At 46.9% G+C, this 19,846-nt stretch overlaps 2 protein-coding genes across 2 annotated transcripts in view; one reads left to right on the top strand and one right to left on the bottom strand.

Annotated features, from left to right (window-relative positions):
• rexo4 (RNA exonuclease 4) overlaps positions 1-19,846 on the bottom strand; it is a 142,303-nt gene that overhangs the window by 42,366 nt on the left and 80,091 nt on the right. The window lies entirely within an intron of this gene.
• The window catches only part of adamts13 (ADAM metallopeptidase with thrombospondin type 1 motif, 13), an 80,071-nt gene that overhangs the window by 24,588 nt on the left and 35,637 nt on the right, over positions 1-19,846 (top strand). Inside the window, exons 7-17 of the mRNA XM_080211770.1 lie at positions 1,537-1,678; positions 2,896-3,035; positions 4,255-4,338; positions 6,994-7,118; positions 7,744-7,890; positions 10,455-10,589; positions 11,469-11,619; positions 12,217-12,321; positions 14,451-14,602; positions 14,953-15,016; positions 18,337-18,463. Of these exons, the coding sequence (XP_080067896.1) occupies positions 1,537-1,678; positions 2,896-3,035; positions 4,255-4,338; positions 6,994-7,118; positions 7,744-7,890; positions 10,455-10,589; positions 11,469-11,619; positions 12,217-12,321; positions 14,451-14,602; positions 14,953-15,016; positions 18,337-18,463 (1,372 nt within the window). The remainder of the gene's footprint in view (positions 1-1,536; positions 1,679-2,895; positions 3,036-4,254; positions 4,339-6,993; positions 7,119-7,743; positions 7,891-10,454; positions 10,590-11,468; positions 11,620-12,216; positions 12,322-14,450; positions 14,603-14,952; positions 15,017-18,336; positions 18,464-19,846) is intronic.

Raw genomic sequence — 19,846 nt, 5'->3', positions numbered from 1 at the left:
GGAGTGCTGCACTGTCAGAGGGTCAGTGCTGAGGGAGTGCTGCACTGTCAGAGGGTCAGTACTGAGGGAGTGCCGCACTGTCAGAGGGTCAGTGCTGAGGGAGTGCTGCACTGTCAGAGGGTCAGTACTGAGGGAGTGCCGCACTGTCAGAGGGTCAGTGCTGAGGGAGTGCCGCACTGTCAGAGGGTCAGTACTGAGGGAGAGCCGCACTGTCAGAGGGTCAGTGCTGAGGGAGTGCCGCACTGTCAGAGGGTCAGTGCTGAGGGAGTGCCGCACTGTCAGAGGGTCAGTACTGAGGGAGTGCCGCACTGTCGGAGGGTCAGTACTGAGGGAGTGCCGCACTGTCAGAAGGTCAGTGCTGAGGGAGTGCCGCACAGTCAGGGGGTCAGTGCTGAGGGAGTGCTGCACTGTCAGAGGGTCAGTACTGTGGGAGTGCCGCACTGCAAGAGGGTCAGTGCTGAGGGAGTGCCGCACTGCCAGAAGGTCAGTGCTGAGGGAGTGTCGCACTGCCAGAGGGTCAGTGCTGAGGGAGTGCCGCACTGTCAGAGGGTCAGTACTGAGGGAGTGCCGCACTGTCAGAGGGTCAGTACTGAGGGAGTGCCGCACTGTCAGAGGGTCAGTGCTGAGGGAGTGCTGCACTGTCAGAGGGTCAGTACTGAGGGAGTGCCGCACTGTCAGAGGGTCAGTACTGAGTGAGTGCCGCACTGTCAGAGGGTCAGTGCTGAGGGAGTGCCGCACTGTCAGAGGGTCAGTACTGAGGGAGTGCCACACTGTCAGAGGGTCAGTACTGAGGGAGTGCCGCACTGTCAGAGGGTCAGTACTGAGGGAGTGCCGCACTGTCAGAGGGTCAGTGCTGAGGGGGTGCCACACTGTCAGAGGGTCAGTACTGAGGGAGTGCCGCACTGTCAGAGGGTCAGTACTGAGGGAGTGCCGCACTGTCAGAGAGTCAGTGCTGAGGGAGTGCCGCACTGTCAGAGGGTCAGTGCTGAGGGAGTGTCACACTGTCAGAGGGTCAGTACTCAGGGAGTGCCGCACTGTCAGAGGGTCAGTACTGAGGGAGTGCCGCACTGTCAGAGGGTCAACACTGAGGGAGTGCCGCACTGTCAGAGGGTCAGTACTGAGGGAGTGTCGCACTGTCAGAGGGTCAGTACTCAGGGAGTGTCGCACTGTCAGAGGGTCAGTACTGAGGGAGTGTCGCACTGTCAGAGGGTCAGTACTCAGGGAGTGTCGCACTGTCAGAGGGTCAGTAGCAAGGGAGATTTACACTGTTGGAATCCAGATTAGATTGTTTTCAGATGAAACATTAAACCAAGTCTCTGTCTCCCCAATCAGGTGGATGTTAAATATCCCCTGGTACTTTATTGAAGAAGAGTAGGGTGTTCCACACATTAATAATTATTCCTCAATGAACAGTATTATTTGGAAAGATGGGATATGTGTGCAGAAGCCAAGAACTAGTTTTAAATGAAAGACACTAATACTTGTAATTTATTTTTTGGAGCTAATACTCTGATTTCACTCCTCCCCACCCTGTAGCATGCACTGATATTCACAAAGGACAAGAAGATTTACATTCACCCAAAGAATCTGAAACCAGATGGAGGTGGAGAGGATATTACACGTCTTGTTGCACTCCATTATCCACTGTATGATGAAGCTCAGAGTGCCGCTAATCATGGTAAGACATTAAAACATTAGATTATTGATAAATACACAGGCTGTGATTTTCCTTTCCTTCCTGCAGCAGGCTTCACCTTTTGGCTGCTCTCCTGACTTTCCCGTCCCACACATGTTGATACCCACTGCTGGCAGGAGGGGAAAGTCCTAATTATAATAAAGGAGTCAGTCTCACTCAATGGATCACTTTTTCACCACTGTATCAGAAGCTTGTGGATACGAATCCCATTCAGTAGACTTGAGCAAATAGTCTAGCCTGACATTGCCAGTACAGTACTGAGGGAGCCCTGCACTGTCAGAGGTGCTTTCTTTCGTCAGAAACCATGCTTCTGTCTCAGCACAATGTAAAAGATCCCAAGGCATTGTTTGGAAGAATAGCAGGAGAGATCTCCCTGCATTCTGGTCAATATTCATCCCTCAATCAATATCATTAAAACATTACCTCATTACCACATTGCTGTTTGTGGAATCTTGCTGTGTGCAAACTGGCTGCCACATTCCCTGCATTAATACCATGACTCTACTTCACATTGGCTGTCGATTTTGCTGAGATTGCAAAAGGTGCACTATAAATGCATTTTTTCATTTCCTTGAGCAAAGATATTTGCCAGGGTGGGATCTGGGAATAAATAGAGTTGAATTACCTTCCTTCCTCCCCAAGGTTCTATCACCGTTTTGGGGTACAGAGTCAGAGAGCCTCAGGGCTACAGCCAAATGGTCATTCAGAGGCTGATGACTATGGAAGGAATCAGATCTGAGCTTAACCCTGTTCAATGTCTACAAATACGCAATTGTCATCAAAATTAAGCAATGATTGAACCAAAAGAAATTAAAATGCAAAAGCAATTAACAGATTAAATATGGAGAAACCGACCCCTCAGAACAACTCAGCATAATCTTAAAATTCAGACCAGACCATTTAAGTGGGAAATTAGGAAATATTTCTTTACACAAAGGATAGTGGAATTCTGGAACTTTCTGCCCCAAAGACTGTGGCTCAAGAATGAAATTAATGGATTTTTGTTGAGAGGATGTCAGTGAATCAGCCCTGTTCTTATTGAAATATTGAACAGACTCGAGGATCAAGTGGCTTCTTCCTGTTCTTGTGTTGTGTTAAATTCAATTTGCTGTTTGCTTAGCCAGTTGTGTGTTAATCTAATTACCCAGCTACTTACAGCAGACAGTCAGTGAATATCCTGCCCTGTTTCAACATTGCAGATCGACCGAAGTCCTCGCTGGTAATGCGACGCTCAGTAAGGGACACAAAACATCTGGAGCTGCTGGTTGTGGTGATGCACGATGTGTACAACTTCCACAAACAAGACACAGAACGTTACATCCTCACCAACCTGAACATTGTGAGTGACTTTGGGCCTCTTAATAGATGGTGCAAAATGATTCAGCTTGTTGTAGTTAAACATTCCTCACATTCAACAGCCATTCTTTTCCCATGCCCATGCACTCCTGTCCTTTGCAATTGCCCAGCTCTTTTGACCTGCACTGTCCCTCAGCAAAATCTATCTCTTGCTGTGCTCTCCCATATGCTCTAGCTGACATTTCACAACTTCTGCATTTCAGCACATATCTGTTACCTTCTTTAGCATCAGTTTCTTATCTTTTGGTGGACTTGCTCTCACTCCTACAACCAATCTATCTTCATTCAGATCATCCTTTAGCTGTGCAAATTCACATGACTCTGATAGCCGTTCAATGGCCTTGTTTTTACTCTGAACCGTAGTATTGAGTACATATTGTTCATACCTAACATTCATTTGAGTTTTAAAATGTGCGTTCAAGGCTTTCAAGATCTCTGTCATCTTTCTTCTTTGCTCATCTGTTAGATTTGGGGTGGTATACACTTTGTAGCAGTTCCCTCCACAATCTCTTAGCAATGTTAAAAGTGTAGCCGTGCTTATCATTTTCAGGCTTCTTAATTAAGTCTGTTGCAATCTCGTAGTTTTGCCGTTGTCGTTGGAAAAACTCCAGTTTTGCCATGCATCATTTTTCAACAGGAGATGGGATTGGAAAATTTACTGCAGTCTTTTTTACTCATTCAGTAATTCACTTACAGCCTTTGCCTCTATTTCCTGGTTCTCTGCAGCTACTAATTTCACTTGCAGCCTGTGTGTGCTTTTCACTTGACTTTCTTTTTGCAGCCAGTAATTTCACTTGCAGCCTGTGTGTGCTTTTATTTTGTTTCTTGCAGCCTTGCCTGTTTTCCTTTGTTCTTTTCAGCAGCTGTTTGGAGATTTTGAATCTTTCTGTGTTCCTAGGATCTCAATGTCTTCTGTTTTCCTTTTGCAGATTTCAAAAATCTATTTTTGCCTCTCTCTGACACCATGCTGCAAGTGTAAGAACAGAAGTTGTAATTAGTGTGTTCCTGTGGGAGGCTTTTATTGAACTGATGTGAAGTTGACTGCCTCCAGAGGCAGATATATGGCATGGGCACATGACTATGGAAAGCCTGAGATGTCAATCACACTGTTTACATTTCAAAACCCAAGATGTCTCCACCTTCCCTGACTACAGATAGATTTTACTCCTGAATGGTCACTCATGTCCTTATGTTTCCCACAGGCCGCTGAGCTACTGCGAGATGCCTCCCTGGGCTCCCAGCTACGGGTCCACCTAACAAAGATGGTTATCCTGACACAGCCCGAGGTATGAGTCTTGTTCCAAGGAACTGCCGATCAATTCAACCAACAACAACTTGCTTTTAGATGGCAGCTTTAACACTCTGTATAGTAACAATGTCCCATGGCACTTCACAGGAGCAATTATCAAACTTTATATCTAGACACATGGGGAGAGATTAGAACAAGTGCCCAAAAGCCTTGGTTACATTTTTAAGGAGCATGTTAAAGCAATAGAAAGAGTCAGTGAGGTTTTGGAAGGGAATTCCGGAGTTTAGGACAAAGGCAGCCACTGGTGAGTGATTGGTCAAAGCTGCCGAGGTGATCTCCTCTTTCCAAGACAGAAGATTGGCAACATCCGAATACTTTGAGATCAAACAGGGTTGCACTCGGCTGTCGGCACTCTTTGACACATTCATCTCTTTGCCACTGTTGTTTACATACGAGAACTCGCCTGAGATCCATAAGACCATAAGACATAGGAGTAGAATTAGGCCATTCGGTCCATTGAGTCTGCTCCGCCATTCAGTCATGGCTGATTATTTTTCTCATCCCCATTCGCCTGCCTTTTCCCCATAACCCCTGATCCCCTTATTAATCAAGAACCTATCTATCTCTGTCTTAAAGACACTCAATGACCTGGCCTCCACAGCCTTCTGCGGCAAAGAGTTCCACAGTCTCTGGCTGAAGCAATTCCTCCTCATCTCTGTTTTAAAGAATCATCCCATAGCCTGAGATTATGCCCTCTGATTCTAGTTTCTCCTACTAGTGGAAACATCTTGTCCACATCCACTCTATCCAGGGCCTCGCAGTATCCTGTAAGTTTCAATAAGATCCCCCCTCATCCTTCTAAACTCCAGTGAGCACAGACTCAGAGTCCTCAACCGTTCCTTATACAACAAGCTCTTCATTCTTGTGAACCTCCTCTGGACCCTTTCCAAGGCCAGCACATCCTTCCAAACTAATCCTTATCAGAGAGATGTTGTGGGCTGATGACGCCACATGCATAATGCATTCTGAGGAACATTGTCAGTGGCAAATGGTCAGAGGTTAGTTTGACCATCAACATCAGCAAGACAAATGTCATAATTCAGGATATTGCCGTACCACCATAATCAGCATTGAACAATGTGAACACTAAATGCTGAAATCAACATGTGCATCATAAAATTTACAACTGTTATGTCCAAACAACAACAACCTGACTGAGAACATTGAATTGTGAGTCTGCCAAGTCTGCCTCCTCAGTGCGCCCCTCTACATTGCTGTGATCTGGACTACGTATGTTAGGTAGGAGAAAAAGGTTGAATAGTTCCCTCCTTCATTCAAATGGATTCACAGCATCTCGCAGCAGGACAAGGCTACCAAGTCCGAGGTCCTGGAACTGGCTAATTCTTAGTCACTCATTGCTAAACCAATGACATCTGTGCTGGTTTGGCCATGTTCATCAGATGGATGATGACTGTATACCCAAATACCTTCTGAATTGTGAACTGGCCACTGGATCCTGACTTACTGGATACTCATTCATCTGCTACAAGGAATGCTTGGAACGCACTGTCGGAGGAGGTGGTGGAAGCAGATTCTATAACAACGTTCAAGAGGCATCTGGATAGATACATGAATAGCTAGCGAATAGAGGGATGTGTATGGGCAAGAAAATATTAGATTAGAGAGGCATCTGTGTTAGTATAGACTTGGTGGGCTGAAGGGCCTGTTCCTATGCTGAATTGTTCTCTGTTCTCTTTGTTCTTTGGCACTGACAAGTTAGATATGAAGATGGTGGGTATTGACACTGAGAACTAGGAGGGTGTTGCTGAAGGCAGTGACCTTTGGTGGCTGATTGTTTGGAAGAGGTGAGTAGAAATGAAAAGCTCAGCCGGCCAAGGACAAGCCCCTGAGAAAGTGGAATCCAGCGAATTCTGCCCCTTCTCAGCCGCTGTCTTTGCAGCAAACACAGCAGAGACCACCAGGCTCCTGCATCAATCAGGTGATGTTTGATACAGAGCTGACCAGCACACCACAAACCAGCAATGCCCAGATTTGAATTAAAATCCCTCTCAAGCAGCTTCCATACTCAGCTTAGCGCTGCCTCTCCAAAGGCATCTTAGAATGTTAGTAAATTACTCCACCATTCATTTTGGAATTAAACTGCTTGAATTCTGAGCAGCCCAAACTGTGAGACCTACAACCTGACAATACTGGAGGTCACATTCTATTATTTTTATTTTGCGTATGCGCAGTAGGAGGTGCCAATCAGAGCTACAGGATTTTGGGTGCATTAAGCCCCACCCACAGGCTTCTGTAGTGTGATTTGGAATTGCAAATACTTTTTCAGGCAGACTGCATATGAAGGTACCAGAGAACCAGTCTAAACACTCCCAGTCCACCCAGCACTTAGAATCAAAATTAAAATAGGGCCCAGCGTGATAGATCACAATTTCTACAGAGTGAGGATGCAAGGAAGAAGGAAAGTGTAGAGAACAGGGAATGTGGAACTCAGGGGAAATTAGGAACCTTACCATGAAATCTCTGTCTGCCCACAGTCTCTGTGTTTTCTTCAGAGAATGGTTATTATTGTGATATTGATCAATTAGCCAGTGGCATAGAGAGACTCGAGGTATGAGTGGGATCATCGATCAGAAAATGCCAACTTCTAGTCAACAGTGTCTTCCTTTCACAGCAGGGACTGGCGATCACCAGAAATCTCACCTCATCACTCATTGACTTGTGCAGATGGAGCCGAACAATTAACCCAACGAACGATTCAGACCCACTCCATGCTGACCTGGTCCTCTATGTTACCAGGTACTGAACAAGTCACTCTGTTAGTATTCTGAGTACTGCCTAACAGTGCACTCTGGGAGTGTGACCTTCAGGTACTGGGTTCTGTCATCTTATCAGTGCTGATTTTACTTTATTTGCCTACTGGTGTCGATTAACTTGATGGTGACAGCTTCAAAATGAGGGTGAGCAAATGGACCATCCATGCAGGTATTCACCTGCTGCCATCTTCAGGGATTGTGCCATTGGCCAAAGTACTGACCTAATCAGACAGTTTCAATAAGTGAATCGGGGGACTGACATATGAAAGATCCCAGCTGGACTGGGATAGCTCTTACCATATCTGTGACAACCATTGAAGCATTAAACACTACACTAGGGATTGGGTTAGGGATAGGTTTGAGCAAAAACTTTTGGGTTTGGAAGTACAGGAAAATTGGAATTGTAGATAAAATGGATGATGTAATAATGGGCGGAGCTGCGTCTGGGTTAGAACAGAGTTGGAGTTGAGTTGAAGTTGGGCTGTTGCTGTATTTGCGTTCGGATTGATGTTGTAGTTGGGTTTGGGGTTGTGGTTGAGTTTGGGGTTGGGTTGGTTACTTTGACACAGGCACAAATTCATATTCTCTCCATTTCCTGTCTTTCTGAGATTTGACCTGGAATCTGACAAAGGGAACAAGATGGTCCGTGGAGTGACACAGCTGGGTGGATTGTGCAGCCGATCCTGGAGCTGTGTGATAACTGAAGACACAGGCTTCCATCTCGGCATCACCATGGCTCATGAGATCGGGCACAGGTGGGTGCAGGGGACAGCTTCAGCACATCAATAACAACAAAGTAAAATGATTTATTCCATTCAAGGAGACCTCAAGGAGATTTAAGCGTCATGGATTCTCTGACATAAAATGTGCTCTTTTGAAAGAGAGAGGGAGAGGGTGAGGCTAAATAGGAATGGAAGGATTTTGGAAGCAAATGAAACTGAAGAGATTCTAAGTCTGGAGGCTACAGGGAGACAGTGGGAGGGAGAAAGGAACACTGTGGAGCAGAGATTGAGAGGTAGAGGCACTCTGGGGAGTGTGGGAGAGAGAGAGAGGCACAGGAGAGTGAGTGAGTAAGAACATAAGAACATAAGAAATAGGAGCAGGAGTAGGCCATCTTGCCCTTCGAGCCTGCCCCGCCATTCAATAAGATCATGGCTGATCTGTTGTGGCTCAGTTCCACTTTCCCGCCCTCTCCCCATAACCCTTAATCCCCTCTCTTATCAAGAACCCATCAACCCGCTTCTTAAAAATATTTAGCGAGGCAGCCTCCACCACTTCAACGGGCAGAGAATTCCAGAGATTCACCACCCTTTGAGTGAAGAAGTTCCTCCTCAACTCCGTTCTAAACCGCCTCCCCTTTATCTTGAGGCTGTGCCCCCTAGTCCTACTGTCTTTTTTGAGCGGGAAGAGTCTCTCCACCTCTATCCTATCCATCCCATTCATCATCTTATACGTCTCAATGAGATCTCCCCTCATTCTTCTAAACTCTAACGAGTACAAGCCTAGTTTATTCAGCCTCTCCTCATAGCTCAATCCCCTCAACTCCGGTATCAGCCTAGTAAACCTCCTCTGCACTCCCTCCAGGGCCAAAATATCCTTGCGCAGGTGCGGCACCCAAAACTGCACACAGTACTCCAGCTGCGGCCTCACCAATGCCCTATACAGCTGCAGCAAGACCTCCCTACTTTTATATTCAATCCCCCTCGCTATGAAGGCCAGCATCCCATTCGCCTTCCTGACCACCTGCTGCACCTGCAAGCTGGGTTTTTGCGACTCATGCACAAGGACCCCGACAGAGAGCACTCGGAGAGAGCGAGTGAGTAGTAGAGGCTCTGGGAGTGTGGTGAGAGATAGAGGGACTGGGAGAGAGTGAGTGAGAGATAGAGGCACAGGGGAGTGAGTGAATGATTGAGAGAGAGAGAGAGGCACTCAGAGAGAGTGAGTGAGAGATAGAGGTCCTGGAGGAGAGAGTGAGAGATAGAGGGACTGTGGAGGAACGAGTGAGTGAGCGATAGAGGCCTGGGAGAGTGGGTGAGAGATAGAGACACTGTGGAGGAATGAGTAGAAAACACTGTGGAGAGAAAGTTAGAGATGGACACTGTGGGGAAAGACTGAGTCCATAAGAGATAAATTCTGAGGAGAAAGACATCAGAAGCAAAAAAGATATTGGGGATGAGCTTACCAGAATTGGCAAAGTGTCAGTTCTGGTGAGAAACACTGGTCTGTTTTCTCTCCAGATCTTGACACATTAACATTACAAAGAGTGGCTGTGCTTGTGTTTATCACTCAGCTAGGACAGTAACTCAGAGCCAAGAATTGGCTCCATTGAGATTGGGGGGCCATTTTTAAAGGACACCCCAATCACAAATAAGAATAAATTCCCCTCCCCCCACACCCCACCATCGTTGCCAGCATTCCATCCCCACCCTGTCCCACTTTGCCTCTTCTCCCCCATCCAATCACCCACAGCAGCCCCATCCCCTTCAGTGTCCTCTCATTCCACCAACCACCTCCCGCCGCCCCCTGCCCTGCCCCCATGAGTTCATGTCCATGCAGTGAGCGGCCTGAAACTGCAGCTGAGAGAAAGTACAACATGGCATATGCTGTAACCTGGTGGAGACCATTTGGGTGCTGAAAGCGAGGCTCTGGTTCCTTCAAAGATCTAGCAGAGTATTCCAATACACTCCCCCACCCCCCAAGGGTATCACGCAACATCATTGCTTGCTGTGTGGATCACAGTCTGCTGACACAATAGAGAGAGAGGTCCCGGATGATGAGGAGAAGAAGGAGCTGCAGTTTTCCTCTGATCAGGAGGAAATAATGGGGAAGAAGAGGGCGATGAGGTCCTGGAAGCCCAGGATGCAGCGATTGAGGTCATTGCCATGGGCAGACAAGCCAGGCTTCCTCCCTTTCCAGCACTTTTCGATCCCTTACAGAGTGAGAGCTCTGTGCTGGGGTATCCTTTAAATATGGTGCCTTAAAGAAGGACTGAGGTCACGGTGAGATGGGCGAATCTGATATAGAAACCACACCCCACCATATTTTTAACAAGATGGTGCACGATACAGTGGAACAAGCAGCAATGCCATCAGCAGGTCAAACAGCAATTTCCCCACCACTTTGGGACTTTTCCAATATCCTGGAAAATCCATGACCAGAGACCAGGAATATGAACTGGTTCTTCCACTTCCCACAGCCACAACCACACCTGCGGAGTGTTTCCATTTCTCTACCTGTCTCACTTATTTTATATTTGAGATGATGTCCATCTGCAATCCCTCTCCTGATAATGCAGATTTTCTTTCAATATTTTTGGTAGTTTTGGCATCAGCCATGATGGGACAAGGAACGACTGTGTTGACAACACACACATCATGGCAGCAGAGGGCGGCTACAACAGCGTGGATCTGACCTGGTCCAAATGCAGCCGAGAGCAATTTGTGAAGTTCCTCAGGTAATGCTGTTTTCATCTTTTCACCAGCATAATGTGTATCACCACAAGTTAATCAGGCATGTTGAATTAGTGAGCATCATTAGATCCTCATCAACTATATCACCCACTCGGGCTGCCTTTGCTCAGACGACCATTTTATCTTTCTATTTCCTCAAAGTTTCAACCAGACTTCCTTCATGTGAATACATTGACCATCACTGGGGTACGGGTTCCACACACACTGACTCTCACTGGGGTACGGGTCCCACACACACTGACTCTCACTGGGGTACGGGTCCCACACACACTGACTCTCACTGGGGTACGGGTCCCACACACACTGACCCTCACTGGGGTACGGGTTCCACACACACTGACTCTCACTGGGGTACGGGATCCACACACACTGACTCTCACTGGGGTACGGGTCCCACACACACTGACTCTCACTGGGGTACGGGTCCCACACACACTGACTCTCACTGGGATACTGCCATTGCAAATGTGTTCTCCCTCCCCCATTTCTTTGCCATAATTCATCCTTCAACCAACATCCCTACAAAAAAACGTTGCTGTGAACAATCAGATCTCTATTTGGATCTTGCTGTGTGCAGATTGGCCATTGCATTTCCTGCATTACAACTGGGGCTACACTTGAGAAGAACTTCATTGATTACGAAGTATGTTGGGGCCTGCAGCTTTGAAAGACGCAACACGGACGCGAATGCGAGTACTGGACCTCCATCTCTGACGGAGGGCCATCCAGACTTGAAACGTTACCTCTATTCTCCCTCCGCAGAGGCTGTTAGACCTGCTGAGGTTTTCCAGCATTTTCTGTTTCAGTCAATAGTTACACTGAGGTCTGGTTAATTTTAATTGTTTTTATGTTTATTCTGGTAGCACAAGCCAAGCGATGTGTTTGAACGATCTGCCAGCGACAGAGTCTGATCTTTCCGGCCAGAAGCCCGGCCTGTTCTATGGGGCGGATGATCAATGCAAGATTGCCTTCGGAGACAAGGCCACCATCTGTACTTTCAGCAAACATGACATTGTAGGTGGAACCTGGAACTGATCAACGCCTCACGCTGAACTTCAGCTCCAACCCTGGTTTATAGAGCTGTACAGTGCATAGGGAGGCCATTTGGCCCACTGTGCCTATGCTAGCTCTTTGAAAGAGCTATCCAATTATGCCCACTCCCTCCTATTCCCTCATTGCCCTACAGATTTAACCTTTTCCAGTATTTATTCAATTCCCTTTTTATGCTTCCACCAGGCAGCGCATTCCAGTTCACAAGTGACTGTGCAAAATCACTGTCCTCAGCCTTAAGTCTGGAAGAATTGGACAGTAAATGAGGGGAATTTATTTTACACCTCCAACCCCACTCATTTAATCAATCGCAATCCCATCCCTGACCCCACCCAAAACCCAGTCTCACCCCCACGCCGGACTCTGGCTCAAAAGCTGCCTGTCCTTTCCAGATTTGCACTTGGTAATAGCTGCTAAACATGCTGATCACTTGTATCAGTCCAACGCCTTGTGCACAGGTTGAAGTGAGAAACCCACCCCAGTTTGTATTGTCTCTGCTTTGTACCCCTGTGTTATGTCCTGCACTGTCACTAAACAGTGGGAGGTTTTGTTTCTGTACAGGATGTGTGCAATGTTCTGTCATGTCACACAGATCCAGCAGACCGCAGCACATGCACCCGTTTGTTCATTCCCTTGCTGGATGGCACAGAGTGCGGCCCTAACAAGGTACAAATAACCAAACAATCATTGTAAAGTCTAACGTAGTATCATGCTAATAGTCAGTGAATGGTGTCTGTGGCTAGTTTCATTACCCCTGAGACAGTTAGAGATTTGAACCCCCTGCGGGAGTGCTTTACAGTCAGAAGGTCAGTGCTGAGGGAGTGCCACACTGTCAGAGGGTCAGTGCTGAGGGAGTGCCGCACTGTCAGAGGGTCAGTGCTGAGGGAGTGCCGCACTGTCAGAGGGTCAGTGCTGAGGGAGTGCCACACTGTCAGAGGGTCAGTGCTGAGGGAGTGCCGCACTGTCAGAGGGTCAGTGCTGAGGGAGTGCCGCACTGTCAGAGGGTCAGTGCTGAGGCAATGCCGCACTGTCAGAGGGCCAGTACTGACAGAGTGCCGCACTGTCAGAGAGTCAATACTGAGGGACCACTGCACTGTCAGAGAGTCAGCGCTGAGGGAATGCCGCACCGTCAGAGGGCCAGTACTGACAGAGTGCCGCACTGTCAGAGGGTCAGTGCTGAGGGAGCGGCACACTGTCAGAGGGTCAGTACTGAGGGAGTGCCGCACTGTCAGAGGGTCAGTGCTGAGGGAGTGCCGCACTATCAGAGGGTCAGTGCTGAGGGAGTGCCGCACTATCAGAGAGTCAGTGCTGAGGGAGTGCTGCACCGTCAGAGAGTCAGTGCTGAGGGAGTGCTGCACCGTCAGAGGGTCAGTACTGAGGGAGTGCCACACTGTCAGAGGGTCAGTGCTGAGGGAGTGCCGCACTGTCAGAGGGTCAGTGCTGAGGGAGTGCCGCACTGTCAGAGGGTCAGTGCTGAGGGAGTGCCGCACTATCAGAGGGTCAGTGCTGAGGGAGTGCTGCACTATCAGAGGGTCAGTGCTGAGGGAGTGCTGCACCGTCAGAGGGTCAGTGCTGAGGGAGTGCCGCACTGTCAGAGGGTCAGTACTGAGGGAGTGCTGCACCGTCAGAGGGTCAGTACTGAGGGAGTGCCGCACTGTCAGAGGGTCAGTACTGAGGGAGTGCTGCACCGTCAGAGGGTCAGTGCTGAGGGAGTGCCGCACTGTCAGAGGGTCAGTGCTGAGGGAGTGCCACACTGTCGGAGGGTCAGTGCTGAGGGAGTGCCACACTGTCAGAGGGTCAGTGCTGAGGGAGTGCTGCAGTGTCAGTGCTGAGGGAGTGCCGCAGTGTCAGAGGGTCAGTGCTGAGGGAGTGCCGCACTGTCAGAGGGTCAGTGCTGAGGGAGTGCCGCACTATCAGAGGGTCAGTGCTGAGGGAGTGCTGCACTATCAGAGGGTCAGTGCTGAGGGAGTGCTGCACCGTCAGAGGGTCAGTGCTGAGGGAGTGCCGCACTGTCAGAGGGTCAGTACTGAGGGAGTGCTGCACCGTCAGAGGGTCAGTACTGAGGGAGTGCCGCACTGTCAGAGGGTCAGTACTGAGGGAGTGCTGCACCGTCAGAGGGTCAGTGCTGAGGGAGTGCCTCACTGTCAGAGGGTCAGTGCTGAGGGAGTGCCACACTGTCAGAGGGTCAGTGCTGAGGGAGTGCTGCAGTGTCAGTGCTGAGGGAGTGCCGCAGTGTCAGAGGGTCAGTGCTGAGGGAGTGCCGCAGTGTCAGAGGGTCAGTGCTGAGGGAGTGCCGCACTGTCAGAGGGTCAGTGCTGAGGGAGTGCCGCACTGTCAGAGGGTCAGTGCTGAGGGAGTGCCGCACTGTCAGAGGGTCAGTGTTGAGGGAGTGCCACACTGTCAGAGGGTCAGTGCTGAGGGAGTGCCGCACTGTCAGAGGGTTAGTGCTGAGGGAGTGCCGCACTGTCTTTTCAGGTGGCCGTAAAGAATCCAGTGGCATTATTTTGAAGGACAGGTGTGTTTAACTTTGTGTCTTGACCAATATTTGCCCCTCAATCAGATCCTTATCATACCGCTATTTTGGGATATTGCTGTGTGCAAATTGGCTTTTCAATTTACTGTGTGTAACAGGGACAATTGTGTAGCCACAGTTACTGCATATTCATGGTTCTCTATCCACTATGATCTGCTTCAGTATGTCCTGAGGCACTATAGAAATGCAAGCCTTTCTATTCCTTTGCTCATTAATTGTGTAAATGGTAAATTATTTCAGCCAATGTTGTTTTTCCCACCAGTGGTGTTTAAGAAGGAATTGCATGTCTCTCGGGGACATGGATGTGACTGGAGCCGTTCATGGGGCCTGGTCTAAATGGAGTCTGTTCAGTAGTTGTTCGCGGAGTTGTGGGGGAGGTGTTACCATACGACAGAGACACTGCAACAATCCAAGGTCAGTGGATGCCACAGGATGTGGATAATCTAGGAATAGGACGAATCCAGTCGCTTGAGATATTTCCAACTTTCAGCTTGACCCTGACCGATCTGCACCTTTGAAATTCTTTAGCGATTACCAGCTCTGGAATTTCCTACCTTAGGCCCTTCACCTTGCTCTCATCCTTTGTAACACTAGATCTAAATTAATCTGAATATTTTTCTGGTTGGATGTCAGATTTTGATTTTTATGCTCCTAAAAAACTGTCTGGCATGTTTTCCTACATGAAAGGTGCTATATAAATGCAGGTTGTTGATGTATAAGTGACTAGTCTCCATGAGATTCATGAAGTCGTTCAATTTTTCCAGACCCGCTTTCGGTGGCCGTAAGTGTGAGGGAGCAGATATGGAGGCAAAAATGTGCAATATGCAGGTAAGAACAATTGTGTCAGTCATCATAAATCCAGTCCCTCATAAACTTAGCATCCAGAGTGTGTGCATAGGCATGAACCAAGCACAGGTTGTTTGGGATTGTGATATTGTGACGTTACTGTATCGTTAAGAGTTGTCTTTTAAAAAAGTCCATATTCTCCCAGCTCACAGCCTCAGCTGATGTCATTGTTGCTGAGTTGTCTCTGAGGAGTCCTTTTATTGCTATTCAATGGCTTAAATGGGGATGTTTATCATAGAAAAAGTCATCATCATAGAAAATCATCATGTTTAGCCTGGGATCAGTTTTACGGCCCTACATTGTTAGGGGAAAAGGTCATGGCTTCTGGGTAGTTTTATTTTCTTCCTCAGGAGTTTTTTTTTCTGTTTGCTGCAATTTGAGTTTGTTTTTAGAAGGGACAGCATGCTGAAAAGAAGTCACTCTCCCTCTCTCCCTGGTTTTGGAAATTCTGCGGGTTAGCTGAAAGTCTTCCTGGAGTAGCAAAAATCTGCTGTTGGTGGCTTGACCAGAGTCTACCTGGGATTCTGGGAAGCTGTTCTGACTTCAACTGTTCTGGGTGTGTCAAGAGGACTGCTAGAATTGGGAAGACTGAGAGTTTTCAATCCTCCAACCAAATTCCAGTCTCACGTGAGCATTAGTCTTTACTGTGTTGAATCTGTTTAAAGGATTTTGCCTCTGGCAAGGGTTTTGTTTGATTGGAACACTTTCGATATATTTGTTGAGGGTTACCTTATTGTGGTTGTTTTGCTTTTGTTTGTAATTGGTAAAAGTTGTTGTTAATTTTCATTTCGTACATGTTAACTATATTCTTAAATAAATTTTGTTTGGTGAAAGCTCCCTAGTGGGTCAATTGAATCGTACCTGAAATGAAACTTATCATGCTTATCCTAGCCAAATTCAAGGTGCAAAAATTATGATTCAGATGAGCTTCATAAAACACTTTGGAGTTTCTGACCTGAACCATAACAATATTAAGGAGCAGCCAGTCGGATACTTGTAATGATACTGTGCCTTTATGAAACATGTTTGAGTTATGTTCTTGTGCAGGATTTTTTTTTAACAGTCTGTTCTAATTGGCACCACTGTGTCTATAACTGGCATCCTCTGTTGTTACTGCAACAGCGTAATTGCTCCTAATTGCTAAAATGTTTGTTTTAGTTGACTAATGCTGTTCTTAATGTTCCCCTGGCATTTTGCAGAGTAAGGCTTGATTAGGATGATTGACAGGGAGCAAACTGTGATGAGGTGGAGCTCGGCTTACACAGAGTATTCAAGCTCAGTTGCTTTTTGGGAACTGTAGAAAGAAGAAGTAGCTTCAAGACTCTGAAGTCCGGAGACGGGAATCTGCCAGAGACTAGGTCTATTTCCCTGAAAGTCTGCTATTTGAGGGTATATCTTTCTCTGGGAACCGCTGTATGTATTTTGTTCAAAGTTGTTAAAGACTGGAAATCCTTTAGCATATTGGTTTTAGGTACTAACTAGTTCTGAAGAAGGGATTTAGGTCTGTGGGATTCTGCATAAATTGGAGAATTGTAGCTTGTCATATTTTTAATATTTAAATGATAAGTTCATTCTTTTTGGTATATTCTAACTGTGTTCTTAAATAACATTTGTTTTAAAAAAAGCTCCCTGGTGGATCACTTGAATCATACCTGAAGCAAAACACTTTTGTTCTCCCTAATGCCAAAATCAAGAGGAAATGTTAGGGTCCAGGCTAACTTCATAATTCTTTGGAGTTTCTGATCTGGGCCTGAACATACTGGACAAGATTTTGGGAGGAGCAGGCAGACATAAGGGTGAATTTAATTTATGAGGAAACGTTTAGGAAGGTTTAATTCTCTGCCCATTGAAGTGGTGGAGGCTACTTCGCTGAATATACTTAAGTCGCGGGTAGATAGGTTTTTGACAGACAAGGGAATTAAGGGTTATGGGGAGAAAGCGGGAAAGTGGAACTGATCCACTTCAGATCTGCCTTGATCTTATTGAATGGCGGGGCAGGCTCGAAGGGCTAGATGGCCTACTCCTGCTCCTATTTCTTTTGTTCTTATGTTCTTAATATTCAACAGCAGAAAATTCAAAGGGATTTAATTATAATCCAAAAAGAATTAACAAAGTAGATTGAGCAATATTTGTCCCCGTGATGGGTTTAAACTGGGGATAAAATGAGAATTCTAGGGAATTACTTTTCATCCAAAGTGAAAATGAAGTTGAGGAATAAATTCCCAGGAATGGATCGATGTGGAGGCTGAAAATGGGGTCAAACAGCAACTGGAACTGTCTGGAGAACTGGGGACTGTAAGCAGAAGGACAGGTGGGGTTGAAGGTTATCTAACCCCGTGCTGTACCTGTCCTGGGAGTGTTTGATGGGGGGACAGTGTAGAGGGAGCTTTACTCTGTATCTAACCCCGTGCTGTACCTGTCCTGGGAGTGTTTCATGTGGATGGTTATAGGGAGCTTTACACTGTATCTAACCTTGTGCTGTACATTTCCTGGGAGTGTTTGATGGGGACAGTGTAGAGGGAGCTTTACTGTGTTTTGAACTCCATGCTGTACTTGTCCTGGGAGTGTTTGATGGGAGGACAGTGTAAAGGGAGCTTTACTCTGTATCTAAGCCTGTGCTGTACCTGTCCTGGGAGTGTTTGATGGGGAGACAGTGTAGAGGGAGCTTTACTCTGTATCTAACCCCGTGCTGTACCTGTCCTGGGAGTGTTTGATGGGGCCAGTGTAAAGGGAGCTTTACTCTGTATCTAACCCCGTGCTGTACCTGTCCTGGGAGTGATGGGGCCAGTGTAAAGGGAGCTTTACTGTGTATCTAACCCTGTGCTGTACTTGTCCTGGGTGTGCTTGACAAGGGACAGTGTAGAGGGAGCTTTACTCTGCAAGTTACCCCATGCTGTACCTGTCCTGGGAGTGTTTGATGTGGATGGTTATAGGGAACTTTACACTGTATCTAACCTTGTGCTGTACATTTCCTGGGAGTGTTTGATGGGGACAGTGTAGAGGGAGCTTTACTGTGTTTTGAACTCCATGCTGTACTTGTCCTGGGAGTGTTTGATGGGAGGACAGTGTAAAGGGAGCTTTACTCTGTATCTAAGCCTGTGCTGTACCTGTCCTGGGAGTGTTTGATGGGGAGACAGTGTAGAGGGAGCTTTACTCTGTATCTAACCCCGTGCTGTACCTGTCCTGGGAGTGTTTGATGCTAACATGTATGGTTTTCAAAGCAGACTGAAACATTTTTGTCCCACTGTTGCTCAGATTTTTTTTCCGTTTCAAGCTGTTTTCTCTTCTGGTTTCTCTTGCAGCCTTGCCGGGAAACTCAGTTCAATTTCATGGCTACACAATGCTCGAACACCAACTCACAGCCTCTCTACCCACCCCCACGTGCTCCAGTTTACTACAAATGGCTGCCTGCCCTTGGCTATGCAAAAGGTAAAACATGAATGAACATGTTATCTTCATGACATCAATGTTAAATATTTGCTTGGAGCGTATCCTTCCTATAAGAACATAAAATCTGGAGCAGGAGTAGGCCATCTGGCCCCTCGAGCCTGCTCCGTCATTCAATAAGATCATGGCTAATCTTTTCATGGACTCAGCTCCACTTACCCACCCGCTTATCATAACCCTTAATTCCTTTACTGGTCAAAAATTTATCTATCTTTGCCTTAAAAACATTCACTGAGGTAGCCTCAACTGCTTCACTGGGCAGGGAATTCCACAGGTTCACAACCCTTTGTGTGAAGAAGTTCCTCCTCAACTCAGTTCTAAATCTGCTCCCCCTTATTTTGAGGCTATGCCTCCTTGTTCTAGTTTCACCCGCCAGTGGAAACAACTTCCCCGCTTCTATTTTATCTATTCCCTTCATAATCTTATATGTTTCTATAAGATCTCCCCTTATTCTTCTGAATTCCAATAGTATAGCCCCAATCTACTCAACCCTCTCAACTCCGGAATCAACCTAGTGAATCTCCTCTGCACCCCCTCCAGTGCCAGTATATCCTTTCTCAAGTTAAGGAGACCAAAACTGTACACAGTACTCCAGGTGTGGCCTCACCAGCACCTTATCCAGCTGCAACATAACCTCACTGTTTTTAAACTCCATCCCTCTAATAATGAAGGACAAAATTCCATTTACTTCTTAATTACCTGCTGCACCTGGAAACCAACTCCTTGAGATTCCTGCGCAAGGACACCCAGGTCCCTCTGCATAGTAGCATGCTGTAATTTTTTATCATTTAAATAATAGTCCATTTTGCTGTTATTCCTACCAAAATGGATGACCTCACATTTACCAACATTGTACTCCATCTGCCAGACCCTCGCCCACTCACTTAGACTATCTATATTCCTTTGCAGACTTTCAGCGTCCTCTGCTCACTTCGTGCTTCTATCCATCTTAGTATCATCTGCGAATTTTGACACCTACATTTGCTCCCCAACTCCAAACCATCTATATAAATCGTAAACAACTGCGGTCCCAACATTGATCCCACACCACTAGTCACTGATCGCCAACCAGAAAGACACCCATTTACCCCCACTCTTTGCTTTCTGTTAGCTAACCAATCCTCTATCCATGTTAATACATTACCTGTAACACCGTGTACCTTTATCCTATGCAGCAGTCTTGGTGCGGTACCTTGTCAAATGCCTTCTGGAAATCCAGATACACCACATCCACAGGTTTCCCATTGTCCACTGCACATGTAATATTCTCAAAAAATTCCACCAAATTTGTCAAACATGACCTGCCCTTCATGAACCCATGCTGCGTCTTATCAATGAGACAATTTATATCCAGATGTCTTGCTT

Source organism: Carcharhinus amblyrhynchos, chromosome 25 (genome assembly GCF_965287045.1).
Source record: "Carcharhinus amblyrhynchos chromosome 25, sCarAmb.v2.hapA, whole genome shotgun sequence".
Taxonomy (NCBI): Eukaryota; Metazoa; Chordata; class Chondrichthyes; order Carcharhiniformes; family Carcharhinidae; genus Carcharhinus; species Carcharhinus amblyrhynchos.
Note: the sequence above shows the minus strand (reverse complement) of the source record. Positions and strands in the feature narration are given on the sequence as shown.